The 16,768-nt window shown below is 36.5% G+C and overlaps 1 protein-coding gene and 1 long non-coding RNA gene across 3 annotated transcripts; one reads left to right on the top strand and one right to left on the bottom strand.

Annotated features, from left to right (window-relative positions):
- Positions 1 to 3,494: 3,494 nt before the first annotated feature.
- LOC105698899 lies at positions 3,495 to 16,762 on the top strand. Of its 2 annotated transcripts, none has more exons than XM_012423532.2 (6): positions 3,495 to 3,760; positions 9,960 to 10,147; positions 12,515 to 12,719; positions 12,932 to 13,055; positions 13,618 to 13,830; positions 14,312 to 16,762. In XM_012423532.2, the coding sequence occupies exons 2-6, from the start codon at positions 9,988 to 9,990 to the stop codon at positions 15,170 to 15,172; spliced, it is 1,563 nt and encodes a 520-aa protein (XP_012278955.1). In that variant the 5' UTR covers positions 3,495 to 3,760; positions 9,960 to 9,987; the 3' UTR covers positions 15,173 to 16,762. The 2 variants fall into 2 exon arrangements, with proteins under 2 accessions (XP_012278955.1, XP_012278956.1); XM_012423533.2 differs by lacking the exon at positions 3,495 to 3,760 and adding an exon at positions 3,809 to 4,022.
- LOC105698900 lies at positions 5,328 to 6,706 on the bottom strand. Its single transcript, XR_001103966.2, has 3 exons — positions 6,612 to 6,706; positions 6,342 to 6,385; positions 5,328 to 6,258 (listed from the first exon to the last, which is right to left on the bottom strand). It is a non-coding gene; the product is annotated as an uncharacterized LOC105698900 (long non-coding RNA).
- Positions 16,763 to 16,768: the final 6 nt, after the last annotated feature.

Here is a 16,768-nt window from a genome sequence, read left to right as displayed (position 1 = left end):
TTCCGGACTATTGATAGCCGGTTGAGATAAGAAGGGAAAAGAGATATTATTCATTAATCGTGGATAACGTCGTTCGAAATTTAAACTTACATATGTGGTTCACTTTTTACAAATATTTAAGTTGCGACTATTTATGGATTGTCTTACGTCTCGTAAAATAACAAGGATGATTTTTCAAGGTTTTTCTGTTTAGGACTATGGACGTAGGATATATTGTCTCTGTACGTTAATCTGACGATGAAAACCACAGAACTGAAAGAGAGAGAACAGAGGGGCTGTTTTCTCGCCCATTCCTTTTTTTTAACGTTAAATAGTTGTACACCGCAATACGGCGACAGCCCATTTAACGGCAAGAGGGACAGAAAATACAGCGCCTCTGTCCTCCTTCTTCCAGTTTTTTCAATCTTCATAAAAATATTAAGAGAATAATTGGATTTAAGAGGTCCATATATTTTACGTTCATGGGGTTTTATGTTTTGTTTTTTTCTTAATTTTTATGTGTTTTTATGCAAGGTAATCAATGCCAAATTCGATGAGTGCCGATTTGTCGTTGTTGTACTTGGTCATGGGAGTGCCAGTGGAACAAGTTATCTTCCGCTCGCCAAGCGTTTTGACGTCACTAACAAGTGACGTAACCGAGCAAGAAGATAGAAAAGCTGATCCGTTTTATTTTCGACAAATCGTTTCCACGGATATTTGATCTTACATTACTTTCGCTGCACTTAATGAACCAGTGGAACAAGAATGAAAAAAGTCCCTCTTAAAAGTATGATCATAATACGTTATGTAAATTTAAATGGTAAGGAATGCGAAGAATCTAGTGCGAACTGTAGGTCGGAGTATCCAGAAATAGTTATAATTATTTGTTCAATAAGTACACTACTGGTTAAAAGTTTGGAGCATCGTACAGTTGTTCTATCCATTACTCCTGCTATTATACTACCCTATCCTACTCTACAATGCTCTTTTACTCTACTAACGTACAATCTATTACGCGGCAAGCCACATACAACAGAAAAGTTGTAGGGTGCTTCAAATTTTTGACCGATTGTATATATTTACGTATAATACCCTGCAACTCCTTTCATTGACATTCGGATTTATTAGTTTTTATTGACCTTTGTGTATCAAGTATTGTATACTTGAGACATTGCATTGTCGTTATTTTTTCATTAACATTCCTAGATGAGATGCCCTCCCGTACAAATAATTCATGATCTACTTATTTGAAAACAGATCACGTTCTTGTCGGACGTCATGCGTAAATGGACTATAGATAGCCTATCATGACTTCATAGTTAAAAAGGACGATTAATGTAGTACTTCGACTTCATTTTTTTATTCGATGTTTGTTATCTCTTGAAATAAATAACCGTTCTTATTGTCCGATATTAGAAAATACTTTAGTTATAAGTTGAAATATAGTATACGTTGTCTAATTACTTCCATTCTAAAAGCAGCGGTACGGGCGTTCTATGTGGCTTTCGGAATATGCAATTTGAGGAATGCAAATGTTAAACGTTATCTGTGAAACATATTGTTTTATATAACATGTATAGTTTTATAAAAAAACGGGTGCCATGTTTTTGAAGCATTTGAAAGAAACTCTCGCGAAACCTCGAATTTTTAAAATGTAAGACATTTTATTTTAGATTTTTCCATTTATCAATTGAGTTGAATTGTTGCTCAAGAACTAGTAGATGTCTGATAAATCGTGAATACTCATTTGGTACTGAAAGTTGGCAGCAAAATTGATTCATCGTTGTGGTTCATGTCTACGCTAAAGAGATATGGTATCTTGAGTTGTGCACCTGTCGTTGTTCGTGGCGACCTCTGATAATCGCGCTTCTAACTACATATGTTTACTATTATTACTCATGCTCTCTTGATCAAGAACATCCACTGATTATGATATATTTTGACAATATACTCGCTCTTGCGTTTTATAATATAACAATTAACATTAACAAGTGGCAAATGGAACAATGTCTATGTAATCAAACTTTGGAATTCCATGTTTATTACTTACATATCATAAATAATTGAGTGATTACAGAAAATAGGTTTGATTGCTTGAAGCGCTGTACATATATGACATCACTGTATATAACAGTAGGCAGAATGCAATAACTCAGCGACATAGAGGTTCATAGAACACGTAACGGACATAACTACTGGTAATACCGCAATGTTAGTGGATCATCGATCGAGTTGACAGTTTTTAAACCTTACGGGTTATATAAAGTCGTAACGTGACTTTAAACACGTGACAATTAACTTTGTACATGTCCCTGCTCATTTAAAATATTAATGTATTTATCTATGTATATACTTTGTACATACTATGTATATATAGATTTTGAAACGGTACAATACAAACGGACAAAATAGTAATACGTTTTACACGTTTTCAATTTTACACGATAATACGTCTAACAGATTTTGCAACATACTGTCCACCTCAATTTGTCGGTTATAGAATTTTTGTTCACTCGTCTAAAAATACAGGAGTATATAATGTTTAGAAAAAAACTCGTTTGCACTGTTGTTGGACCCACAATGTCGTCTACATGTTGATTAGACTGACGCGAAGCAACCTATTCGTTCTTCTTGCCTGCTAGTTGGACTTTCTATGAATGCGATGCGACGCGCAGCTCATATTTGAAAGTTTAAATTAAGACCGCTTCGATATTATGCAGGGCCACGTGTTTCCGGTTTACCGGTTTCCGAGGACCGCGGTCATACTCTCGTATACCACATGATATCGAAAGGAAAGCGATCTGCCCTGACCCTGAGCGTGGATACGCACTCAACTCGTTCCACTGTCACAAGCTGGAGCGTGGTTACTTTTAAATCAAGATAAATTAAGCCAATTCAGAGAAATCAGGAATCCGAGCAAGCTCGGAGCACATCAGTATTTTTCAACCAAACTGCCGATTGAACTTATAGGTAGAGTGAAAAATATTTAGTATAACCCCAAGCAGGTGAATGTGTTAGAATTGTAATGATTTCTATCACTGACGTTAAATTTCGCGCCTGATGAGAATCTTCCTCCCACTATTTCCTAAATTTTCATAATAATTAATTGCAAATCTGTTAACCAGTTATTCATTTCACCATAGAATTTTAAAAATATAAATTTTAATTTTCTAAACGGATACGATTTGGTTCTTGTTTTTCAAGAGCCGATGAAGGCTGCTCCTTTTTACGATAGTATAGACCGTTCGTAAACCTGTTCCTTTATACAGAGCGTCCCGCGCATGTGCAGAGAATCCTCCGCAAAATTCGTAGGAGGTTACGCAATAAAGCACTCATATTACGATCTTGGATTTCGGAAATTAGGGACGGATAGGTCGCTTTGTGACTCCTGTATCCACGATGGATTTCTGGAGTTAAATAAAAGACCGTTCTCAGTCGAGGCGTGGTGCGTACAGTACGCAAGAGCCGAGTAGCGTTACAAAATGGCTGCCGGCCGAAACGCGGCACCGTCGGCCGAGCGTCGATCGAGTTGACAGTTCCAAACCAGTTCCCGAGCGTGCGCGCGACCAGGACGCGCGTCTCCTGGTCTCAACGTCTTCTCGTGGATGTACATTCCAAGGCGCAGAGGTGTGAGCCATATATTCGATAAATCGATCATTGGCGCGAAGGACTCGAAGCCGATTAAAATCGCAACGATTACGCCCTCTCGAGGAATCGCCGCGCAGCTGGATTCTCTGGCGAGATGCGCCGCTGATTTTTCGTCGACTCGCTGCATCAGGAAGTGAGTACAAACTTGTCATTTTGAAAACCACTCGCATTGTGGCGGGAAGTGAAGCAGGGCCGTGTTACGAAATATCTTCTGTAATATGTGGGGGACACAAAAAGTGCACCCGAATATCGAGAGTAATTAAAAATGTGCTTTAATCCATGTAATCCGATTCAAGGAAGTGAGTTTGGATCAAGTCGTTTTTTTCTTGTTAGGATTCATTATGTTCTGTCAATGTTGAATCCGACAGGTTAAAATAGGTCCGTGACAGAAAATGGTAAGTAAATTTTATGTGCATTTGGATAGAATGCAATGTAGGAATACGATTTAGATCATGGCAACCTTGAGTAAACATTTTTGCGGGTAAATTCCATTCGTTATAAATGTATCGCGTTAAACGGAAAGAGTAAAATTGAAACCAGAGGAAGTGAGAGTTTTCTTCAGATTGGTGTACGCGTCCAGGGCGGCAAGACGAAGTGCATTTTATGGAGAGTGGAAGCGGATGTAGATTGTCAGAACTATGTCGCGTTTTTTATCGACAGTGATTCGTTTACAGTGCTTTGCATTATTTTTTTACGTGGAATTATTTGACGCAAGGTTAGCGAGTTGCTTGGGTAATTTTGCAACTTCAATCGTCGCTTCGGTACAATGGCTTTAATAACACCGTGACCGTCTCGTGGAAGAAATACTCAACGCGAAACGGTGACGTGCAATAAGTGAAGTTAATAAACTGCAAGGACGCACGTGCATCGATCCGTGTTCGTGGACGGCGAGTGGTAGCCATCCTCGATCCATCGTGACTTCTGATAATACACCGTTGCAAAATATTGCTGAAATGTTTCACCTTAATCCAATATTTTACAGGCATAACGCAAACGAAATGTTATGGAGACTTTCCTACTTTTCAAGAAAGCAATACTTTGTCATGTATCATTGTCAAGGAAACTATCAATTTTCGTACATAAACCTAGGTATTTTAATTTGACAACACTGCAGTAATCGAAGGAATGTTTAAGAACCGATATGTTCAATACGCAGGTATAATATTTATTCATTGTTAAATTACTGTGTTCATTTTAAAGCGTTGGTAAATACTGAAAAAATTGTAATTCCAACTATCTTCTTGCGATAACATAAATGTTGTTAAATACTGCCATGCGTGAAGATTATAAATTGCAGAAAAAGTTGTATGACAAAGACAAAAGAAAAGCAAGAGTTAGGGTGTATTCGTTCCTGAAATCTGCGTTGCCGTTACGTTGTAATTACCGAAGGAAATATTTTTACATGATATCTAAGAATGGTATTTACTCCTCAGACGTTTTAATGTAATACTTAGGATTGGTAAGATTAAAATCGAAACAGGTATGAATTAGTTGGACGGTATCGGTTTTTTACGGTCTGACAGTTGTGTTCCACAATAGCTATTGTTCCCCATTTCAGACCTTGAAGTGTTTGTTAAACGGAACGTTGCTGTTGTTGAGATTTCCAAATGAAAAGCGAAGAGGAATGTTTAGCAACGGAGCACATTACATGTACAGGCTCATCTCGATCAAAGTTTTATTATTTTTCACAAAGATGTCTTGCCCCGGGGAGAATGCTTTGGTAGAATTTTTGTTCTCTAGAAAGTAATTGCGGTTGATCTACCGATTCCTAAAATCGCAGACTCGGCCACCACTTCCTTATCAATGGCACTCCCTCGCCGTAGGATATTACAGTCTAGGTACACTATGTAAGGTACAGTCCGTGGTTATATCGGCATATCATAGTGACGATGAACCTGAAGCACTAGAGAGCTTTTTCGTGTATGCAGAGTTATTGCGCATACTTTTAACATATTAATTCGAATTTAAGATCTACAGAAAAAATATGAATATCAATTTGTTTAACTTGACATACGCGATAAGTAGTTAAAAGTATTTAACTACATTTCGTCATTGAAAAACGTTTCGTACGTTTTATGCAATGACATTTATAAAATATTCAGATCTGAATATTTATACACTAGTGTAATCCTCCCAGGAAAATAATATGGATGTATTTGCGTGTAATAATTTAATGTAATATGATATCACACATGTAAATGATGTTTGCAATTTTTAAACAGCAGGGAAATTTTCTTCATCTAGTTTAAACAAATATTTTTTTTAATCGTGGAACAGCGAAGTTGGTTTCGAAAATTACAGTACAGAGCTCGTACAGAGAATACTTAAATTTTTTACAAGTTATCAGTTGCACCGATCTTCATAGAGTCGAGTACCAAGAGCACATATTTGCGGAACGGTTAATAGGAGAGTACTTCCGCAATATATGTTTCCGTGTACCACGTAACTAGCTTTTAGAAACCGCTTGGACATGCTGCTACCGCGCAGTAACTTAACCTAGGGTATTCTTGGTTTGATTGTCCAAGGGAGTTGTGTCACGTGTACTTCTTTGTCACACCAGAGAAATAGACACAAGTTATTATCAGAATCGCCAAGTGTCCAGGCCTTTCGATTTCTCTTAGCGATGCAAGACTAAAACGTAATTAATAATTATTACAAAAAGACTCCAGCTTGGAGATAAGTTGCATACCCATGAAGCAATGTTTTGTAAATACCATTATAAATATTGCTGTATCAATAGTAAAACATCTTAGAACATCTGAAAATGAATTTCCGTTTATTAAAAATAAGTCATTCGTTCGAGAATATGATCATATCCCCCACGTTGCAAAGACAGTTTATGGTATTACACGTTTTCTAGTAATTTTTACGAAAGTACCGATTTCGAAGGCCAGACATGCTCTGGTACTTTCATACGATAATTGTTAAATGTTTATATCACAATGTAGGGGAACTAATTGCTTTTAATTCTTCAACGGGTATACCTTTTCGAAATCCCCGGGAGACATTCTACCTCCGAGCCTTGAGCCGCAAAGGATGGAAAGCGATTCGGTTCTTCGGCAAGTAGTTTTGCAACACGACGCAACGAGAGTGAACGGTGAGTCAGACGAACCGGTAAATCGGCTCTCTTCCCTCTCTCTGCGTCGCCGATCTCTCTTCTTTATTCGTTGTGCACGTAAGTTTGTCCTTTTTTCACGGTTCGGATCAAATCAACCGCGGCTTCGGATTTCGAACGAACCACCGCGTTGGTTTCATCAGCATCGTTTCTGATAACGTTACTTATTTTTTAAGTGTTAATATATTTCTGGTTGGTACCAATTTATCTTGAAAATGTTTACAAAATGTGTTGAAAATTTAATAATGTACGCATTTGTGGCAAATTCTTTTTGAATATCAACCCTAGGGGGAGCAGTGGGGGCTAATTAACGACACGTTGTCAATGAAATTTGCAACCGACTAGCCCCTAGTTATTCCTTGTTCTTTTTTGTACCCGTTTGTCTGAAATATGTGGATATAACTTACTCTCTAGTTAATGCGTCAGAATTTGTGCAGTGGGTCAAATGCATGGAAACGTGAGGTGCCAAAATAAACTGGAAATTAGAAAAATGTTTTCCTGAAACATTGAAAATTAGATGATGTACATTAGATTTAGAACTCTACCAACTCTATTAATATTTTATCGTGGTATCCGCAAATGCATTATTATATAATTACCTTGAACAATAAGAAAAATTCATTTAAAAGCTATTGGCACATCGCTCGGTTCATTGGACTTGACATCTGTCATCAAAGTGGTGGTCGGATTTACGTTCCTGGATTCATTTCGTCTAATGCTGGGGTAAAAGTACTTTTACCAATTATTTTATTTATGCCATCTCATCATTTCATTCCGATTTCACTTAAAGGTATGGTCGGAATCGTGAAAAAGTAAAGAAAACAATGAAAAGAATTACATTTGACTCCGTTGTTCGAGTAACACATTTTTACCACATTGCAACATCCATCTGTCAGATTTATAAAGTTTTGAAGGGCCAGATTAGAAATCACAAGGTTAGACGTCATCATTTCATAATACTTGCTCTTTAAGTTTTATTCTGACCACTATTCATGGGAATTTTGCTTGGGAAATTTTGGACGTAACAATATATAGGCATAATTAGGATTATCACGATCTCGCTCCGATTTCAGGTTGAGGTTCGAGAACCGGAGAGGTTGCTCGTGCTCGAGTCTTGAATTAGAGGCCTAGCCCCTCGAAAACTGACTCGGTAACGTTTCCTTGGGTACTTAACTTTTTACCGGCTTCACTGACTCAGCCATCTTTTGTTGATCAAGAACGAAGGTTTGCCATCGTGACTCATAAAGACTCGCCGCGGGGAAGTTCTTTTCTGTGCGCGTCTTTTTACGAAAGGGGCTATCCAGTCCTCGGATGACGATAACTCTTCCTTTTTTCCTCGTCGTTTGAGTTCACCTTACTCAAGGCAACGAATCGTATACGCTTGTTGAATTTCATACAACTACGAAAATTTGTCTAGAGCGGGATACATCCCGAGAAATTTCACGAAACTGTCTCGAAATCGTCTCGGAGCGTCCAGTGGATTGGGAATTTTTGATTGATCTCAAAAGAGATTCCACGACGGAGAATACCTTTCTTCTCCTTTGGAGAACCGCAGGAGGGATGGCCGTTCTTCTTGGCTTCTTCTTTACTGGACGAGAGCCGGTTTTCCATTGTTCAACAAAGGTCTTCGTTTTCGTCCTGTGATTTAGCCTTCGGGAATGGTTTTTGTTCCTGGACGTAACATTATTTGGGTCGGAACTGCAGGCGTCATTCCACACCTTAACCCAGTTATCTAACATACGTGGCATGTATACTTTTCGTGGCAGTCTTTTACATAATTGGACCTCTCGATTGTCATATATCGTTCGCATGATCGAGGTCTGTACGTAACGTTCATTGTCTACAAAGTGCCGGTGTTCGCAAACATTTCAGAACAGTCGATTAATACAAGGGAGCTTGATATTGTCTTCTTACCTGGTGAGTTTTCTGACAATGTAGTTTTTCATTATTTTTCAAGGCTATCACTGGAAACTGTTTTGAACTTTGATAAGTGCTTGCCTAAACTAAGGCATGATTTTATTGACCAAGAAAATTGCTTATCGTAGAACAAACATTGAAGAAAATATTTCTTCTTACTCGTACTTCACAATTAATGTGTGAATTGTTATGTCTTTTTTTTTTTTAAATAATAATGATCTCTCTGCCTCATATATTAGCGGGAAAATACTTTATATAGACTTTTCTGTCAACGTAACAAAATAGTGCGAAACTAAATGGAGGCAAATTTAAGGAGTAAAATGTCGGTTTTGAAAATAAATATGTGTAAATCTTGTACTGGGCTTGAGAAATCAATGATCACGTGAGCTTTCTAGTAGAAATTTCTCGGATCGGTATTGATAGTTGCCAATGTTTTATCAGGTACTATCTGTGACCTGTTACAATTTTATGTAGTAAACATTGGCGGGCTGATATTGTATGAAAGTATACGACACATATGACTCGTATTATCGTGGGCGACATTTTTACAGGATGTGAAGCGTTCTGAAACGTACCTCTGTGTTTCAAAGGAGGAAACGACAAACGTTTCGAGTTTAGTCGTAAATTAGATGTAATGCGATTTCCTGCTGAACTTTTTACAACACTCGTTACAATCTATTTCTTGTGTGATTCTAAATAAGAGGCTCATTGTAAAGCTAGCTATCGTGAGATGCCATCATGTATGTTATATTTTTCTGATATTTAATACCATATAGCATTAATGCATGTAACGGTTAATACGGTAGAATATTAGAATTCGCTCTTCTCCAAAGAAGAACAGTATTCGTTGTAAAACACTTCTGTAAAACATATTTTTGAGAAACTTTTACATGAGATTATTTTCCATAATTTAAGGTGATATGAAAGTGGCGTCCGAGGGGCCTCGTTTATGAAACTTTCCTCGAAATTGGGTGTACCAGATCATTTGAAATTTTACCTCGTGAATACGGAGTCACCGAGGAAGGTTCTAACCCACCCATGGAATTTCACTGTTTTTTTTAATTTATTTATAAACAACTAATTTATATTTTATGAAAAATAAAATTGTATTACTACTAAGCGTTGTCAGGACCTTCTTTAGGGCCTCCGTATTTGCGCGGAAAAATGTAAAGCAATTCGGTATGCTCATTGCGCAGAAATGTTTCATAAACGATTGACCCCACAGATGCCATTTTCATATCAACTTGATTCATACGGTAATTGAAATAAGGAAACCAAAGGATATTAATTTCGATTTCAGATTATTGGGACTGTGAGCAGAAGTCAGGATGTCGGAATACTGCGAGTACATGTGGAATCCAACGCGCGGCCACGCGGACCTCGCCCTTGCTCGAAGTATTTACGAGGATGGTGCCAGACTGGATGTTCGGGATAAGAAACTTGCTATAAAGACAGTCAGGGCTATTCTCCGTGACATGCCAGGCGTTAGTAAGTTGAAAGATCCAGATCAGGACAGTTTCGACGTCCACATGTGGCACTGCTATCTAAACGATTTCCTGTCCTGCCCATATTCACGATTATGATTCTGTCCTTCCTTTAGTTATCCTACCTTTTGCTAGGTCATGTTCTTAAAGGGTTACACCACTTTGACGCACCCAAAGATTACGGTTTTTTAAGAATTAAAACGTTTTTATCCTAATTAAAGTACAGTAAGGCATTATACTACTATTAAACAACAAAATATTTTTTTTTATTTTTTTTTATTTACAAAAATGGCGGCTTGAAAAGCGATTTACCGGAGCGCTGCGAAAATCGATGATCGTGCGGTGGGCACGATAACTCAGTCCAGGTTTAAGCTAGATCATTGAACGAAAAGGAATTAGTTTCTGTAGCCCAAAAGCTAGCGAAATACGTAGCCGTTTTAAAAAATATGCATTTTTCACAAAATGGCATCTATTTGAAAGAAAAGATACGTATTTTGCCCTAAATTTCGTTAATTAATGTTGCATAAGAAACGCGAATATCAATACATTGAAAAAACCATACGTATTTCGCTAGATAAACATATCACGAATAAAATTAAAAAAAAATCAAGACGACTGATTGAAAATTGGCGGAGCTAGAGTGCCCACCGATTTTTAAAATGCAGTTTTAAGAAAAAGGCGTAAAATAAACGCGTAAAAATTGTTTTGATTTTTTGAAAATTTCAAAGTGTTATAACCCCTTAAACTCTCCGTCAATGCTGAAATCGCTAAGAGTGCTTTACCTTGTACCTATTTTAGTAGTATAATTATGGCAGCGTAATTCCGTTCTGCAATAAGAATTTTATAAGATTTCTAGGCATGAAGTTGAAAACTATTTTTACAATTCAGTTATAATGGCTTTTGTGTATAGCATTGCTTTCACTCTTGGGGATCTGATGAATGATAGTAGCAGTGGTTAATTTCCAGATGCAATCATGTTAACGATTTGATTCCATCGGGATGTATCGGCCGATTTTCGTTATTTATGTCTATGCGTACGGTATGTTATAATATTAAAAAGCTCGGTTGAATTTCCAGCCAAATACATTCATGCGAGAAACTCGTAGGGTCGAGCGCTGGCATATAATATACTGAACAAAACGTGACTCGTGTGTAACATTATATGTATATTTATAGGAGTTCACGATACTCTGATATTAATTTTTTTTATTAAAATTGCATTAAGTCGTAATCGATTAAAAATATTACCTGACACTAATAATTATTTGAAATACATATTTGTTTAATTTGTCTTATTATGTAGCATACAATCAAGTTGAGTAATCATTTAATCTTTGGATTTTGTTTTATTATGAATCTATTTAATTCCTGGAATGTCTCTTCTGTGTGAGCATAAAGTTAGTAATGCCATCGTGATATTATAAGCATCAAATGTCTATATAAATATTTGCAGTTCGAGATAGGAAGCCAAATAAACTGGCGGTATATACTATAATTACTTATCACGGATTGTATTTGTTTGGATGACAGCTTTACCGAGGCACCGACAAAAGCCGGTGGTTACTGTTTGCTCGATCGGTACTAACGTCAATTAGTGTGCACTAAATATGTGCGTGTACCGTAAAGATGCGAACACGTAGGCCTGGACTCTTCCTCACAATCAACGTTAAAAGACGTCTTTTACCTGAAGTCTTTCAATGGCTAAAAGAGGTTTTTGAACGCTAAAAGTGAGGTATCGGTACGAGTTTAAGGGAACGTACGGAAATTAATATGGTACAATGGCACGAGGATTCTTGGACGTCAATTGAGTTAGATTTTTATTAAACAATGTAACGGGGACAAATTTTAAACGGATACAGAATACAATTATGTGCACGTGTTTTTTTTCCGAATTATGTATCTGTATCTCGTACATATACCACCGACATCATTCGTTAGAAGCTACGTATTAGGTAATTCGTATCATTTAACGATAACGCCATATGTGGTAAGCTGCGTTGAGACGCAAGATATTATTTAATCTACGTTTACTTTGAACTCCGACACGGAACTGAGATTAAAACTGCACTGACCTGAACGCTCGCAAGATTAAGCAGATTATATTTAAATTCAATTTTTCATTTAATGTTCAAGCGCTGTGATATTTATTCCTAATCATAAAATATTTGGGAGTAATATGTGGAGGTGTTCAGGAATTTAATTATTGGTGGAGATTTAAATATAAAAAAAAAAAGACTAAGAGCAATGTAAGTCTTGAATCTCGATGAGATTATTCATCTTTCCTGCGTCACAGTCACATCTACATCGAAGTATTTCCTGAATGTTTGTTGGACTGCATTATGATTATTGCTTTTCTAATTGTGATTCACAGACCTTAAGGATTGCACCGATGAATACATTACGCGCTTCCTGCTGGCCCGGAAGTATCGCACGGAACAGGCAGCTGTTTTGATAGCAGCGTATCAGGCACAAGTTGCACATCGTCAGGATATTTTTGGAAATTTGACAGCTCGCGATCCAGCTATTCAACGTGCTCTTCGAGCTGGGATTCCTGGCGTTCTTCCTGCACGCGATAGGTAAAAAATTGCATGGTGCCATCGGTAACAATTTGTTAAGACTTTAAATGTCCTAAGGTGAATGATCGCGGAATGTGAATGACTCGTATTTATATCTATGATTTAATCTACATACTCGGTTGTATGTGTAGAATTGTCAATATACAAATTATCATCTATGTATATTTATCGTGTAACAGATTTCTGTATATTTTTTTATTGCATAAATCTAGGAAGGGTCGATGCGTACTTGTCGTTTTGGCATCCCAATGGGATCCAATCGCCGTTCCAGCTCTCTCCGTGCAACGAGCTATTTTTCTAGTACTCGAAATTCTTATTCAAGATCCTCGAAACCAGGTACGATCAACAACTATTAAGTAGGTCCAAGCAATATACACGTAAAACATAATAGCACGTCCACGCTTCCTAATTAGGATGCCGGCTACGTGGGGTGGATTTTAATTACATATTAGCACAAGGAAATGCTGTTTAAGGCAATAAGATGAGGCTGAGTGTGTTGACTCATACGGTTATTATTAATTACAAGGGATCATTTCATTCTCATCCGGCTGTGAATAAACATACATAAAGTATGATTACCTAAAGTATGCATATTTTACGTATGCTTATTGTATAAAGTATGCATAACGCTCTGTAAAATAATAATCCCTGTTGTTTTCCGCTGTTAATCGATTGATGTGCAACTAAAGAAATTTATTTGTTGTATGTAATCATTATTTAATAATTATTTGTTGTATGTCATCCCAGGGGTATTTTTGCTTTAATCTGCTTAAATTGCTAAAGTCCTGTTCTTATAATTTTTGTAGTGCTTTTGATTTTATTTTCATGAATTACCTTGATGTACATTATGATTTGAATTAAATTAAATTATTGTTTTCTATTTTTGATTTTATTTCAGCAATCTGGTTTCGTTGCCGTGGTTGATTGGGGTGGATTTTCACTGCGACAAGGTGGAGCCTTAGGAGCTGCGGCTTTGCGAAATCTGATAGCTGCTCTTCGTGGACGATTTCCAGCTAGATTTAAAGCTATTCACTTTTTGTCTGCTCCTCTTTACGTCCAAGCTACATTGGCTCTAGTTAAGCCTTTTCTCGATGAAAAAACTCGGAATAAAGTATGTACGATGTATGGAGTAAAGTTCTTGACTATAACTTCTTTACTTTTAAAAAGTTGCAATTATTAATTCAATTCTGAAAACTCATATCTAAATAACGAGAGAGCGTACACACGTTTATGTTGCAATATAAGATTTTAATTGGATAATTCACCCTCGCGTACGAATTTCTATACGACGTAGACAAATGTTAGTAAAAGATCCGGTCGTATTTGAAAGATTCTTTATATTTGAGGGATTTATCTGTCTCCTGTCTCTGCCAAAGAAATACCGTGTTCAATGAGGAAATTCTACTTTATTTTATTTACAGTCGTTTAGTATATTTTTTGTTTACTTCATCGCAAATATATTGCCTATTCTATTATAAAGAAAATGTACGTATTCAGCTAATTGAACAAAAAATGACAGATAGGGACACTAGACAGGTGTGAATGAGTACACGGATCATAATTTTTTGTAATAAAATTCTCTTATCTTATAGATATACCTTCACGGTAACAATCTGAGTACGCTACACCAACATCTGCCAACTGATATTCTCCCAGCGGAACTTGGTGGAACAGGACCGGCCTTTAATCCTGGACTTTGGGCAGAACCAGTTATTCATTCTGCGATGAAAGAGGCGGAATTGGCGGCCATAAAAAGGGAGCAGGAACGTGTGAACGTATCGTTGAAAGAATGCAATGCACTGAATAACTTCAATTCAACAGATAAAAATGGTAGCAGGGTAAGTTGCGAAAATCTGGCTAACGGGAAGGATTTAAAAAGAACAACAAATAGGACCAGTTTTTGCAATGAATTATATGGCAACGATCGCGTGCAACCGAGCACGTGCGATTTATCGTCAGATTTAAAAAATGCAATGAAAATTGACGAAGGATTCGAATGGAAAATGTTCGATCAAGGACGATTAGTAGAACTTAAAGACATGAGTTCAAGAAAAACTACCGAAGGAACTATTAAAAAGCCAAATTCTCATGAAAGTGAAGAGTCAAGTAGCAAGGACCAAACAGCGAATTCGGTTGATAATAAGGATGACTACAACATGCAGTTTCGGGAATATAAAGATGCAGAGGAAAGCGGTGAAATATTAAATAACATGAACAGTTTTACACGAAACATGGATCTCGAAGACACTGGATCACAATCCGAAACTAATTCGAACGAGTTCGAGATGATATCGAGTCATCCAGATAGCGAGGATACTAAAGATAACTCGTTGGAGATGAAGGCTGAAAAAGCAGTTGTGAGGTCAGGAAGAGCTGGCGGTATACTTCCCGAAGAAGCCAGTTTAATTATAAAGGGCCCCGGTGGAATTCAGTGTATTAATGTTCCAGACTGAGAGAGTAACTGTTTGAAATTTCAAACAAAACCTAACTTCAAAGAAAAGTGCACTGAAGAATCTATCATGGACCTTTAATGGATTCGTTGTGCAGAAGTAAATGAGCTGAAAGGACCAGTTACTTATTCTATGCCTCCGAAAATTGTAATAATCCGCAAAAGAACTGCAAAATAACTTGAATAATATTTTATTGTAAGGAAGTTCGAATATCCACTCAACTGAACAAAATGAGTTGATTTTTTTTATTAGATATTAGAATGGAAGAACGGCACCAACGGAATTGAATTATTGAGCTCTGTAGTAATTTTGTAAAACTGATGTGCCTTTTAATCTAAGACATTTCTTTTTATAAATTTTACAAAAATTTGTTTCATGACGAATTGCGCTTAAAGGGGTTATTCTTCTGCGGTGGACTTGAAAAGTTTGTTCTTTATGATTTCAATACAAAGAAAGCACTAATGTTACGTTCTTCATTTCGAAATTTCTGTCAGCACAGGTTCGAAGAATTATAAATAAATTATTTTACTTGAAAATATCCATACTTATGGAAATTATAAAGCCATATACATCCAGCGTATACACAGGTAGATGGTGGACACACGACAAGTCTTATTTGATGAATTGAGGCAGAAATAAACTATTTTTTCATTTATTCGAGACTAGTTTTTGTAATGTGACTGAGATTTTCGTCAAAATTTATCTTAAACTATTAAACATTATTCTTTCTGGTTCTTTTCCAAATTTCTTTGGACAAAACTATATTATAGTTTATATTTTTTAAACCAACAATACTAGTAATAAAATCGTGGTACATATACAAACTGCTGTATCTCTGAACGTATGTTCTGAATTTTACGTCAGTTTGTCAACTGCAGTCTTGTAAAAAACTAGTGTTTGGAAAAACAATATACACAATGTTACAGAGAGTGATACGTAAAAGTTCGATTACAAAAGCCGAACTTGTTAAAAATAACAGAATGGACACGTTTCTTCGTATATTGCAAACAGTATAAGTTTGAAAGCATTTTAGGTACACATATATGCTTTTAAAATGCTTTTAGCCATATGATACTTCCTGTGCATACATTCTAAAGATCTAAACTATCTTTAAAGCAAACCGATTTTTTCTTTTACAATTGAGTAACCCCTTAAACAAATACGTGCAAGCGGCAGTGTGGTGTTGTTTTGAAGTGATATAACGTTTAATTTATGGGCAGACTTTTCATTTCCAGTAATCTCGCTGATATTCTCAATAATCTTTTCTTTTCATTTCCAATAATCTCGCTGATGTTAAGGTTTTTGCAGGACAGGTGTTACAAAGTTTTTTGTATTATAAGTTCTAGTTCTAGAAGCACGAGCTAATTTATTAAATAAACATAATGTCGGGAAGAATAAGTTTTTAAAATATACCTCTACATTTTTTTAAATTTTATACAAAAAATTGTATACCGTTTGAACTGAAAATATATTTTGCACTACGAACGTAAAATGCATTCTATACTTATTTATGCATTTCAATACTGATATTTCTTAAGCAATGTTATATAACTGACATACTAGTCGCTAAACCGAAAATCAGGAAACCGCGCATAATTT

The sequence above is a fragment of the Orussus abietinus genome, unplaced genomic scaffold (assembly GCF_000612105.2).
Source record: "Orussus abietinus isolate OABI.00-Male unplaced genomic scaffold, Oabi_2.0 scaffold260, whole genome shotgun sequence".
Classification (NCBI taxonomy): domain Eukaryota; kingdom Metazoa; phylum Arthropoda; class Insecta; order Hymenoptera; family Orussidae; genus Orussus; species Orussus abietinus.
The sequence above is the reverse complement of the archived record's forward strand: the minus strand, read 5'-3'. Positions and strand labels throughout refer to the sequence as shown.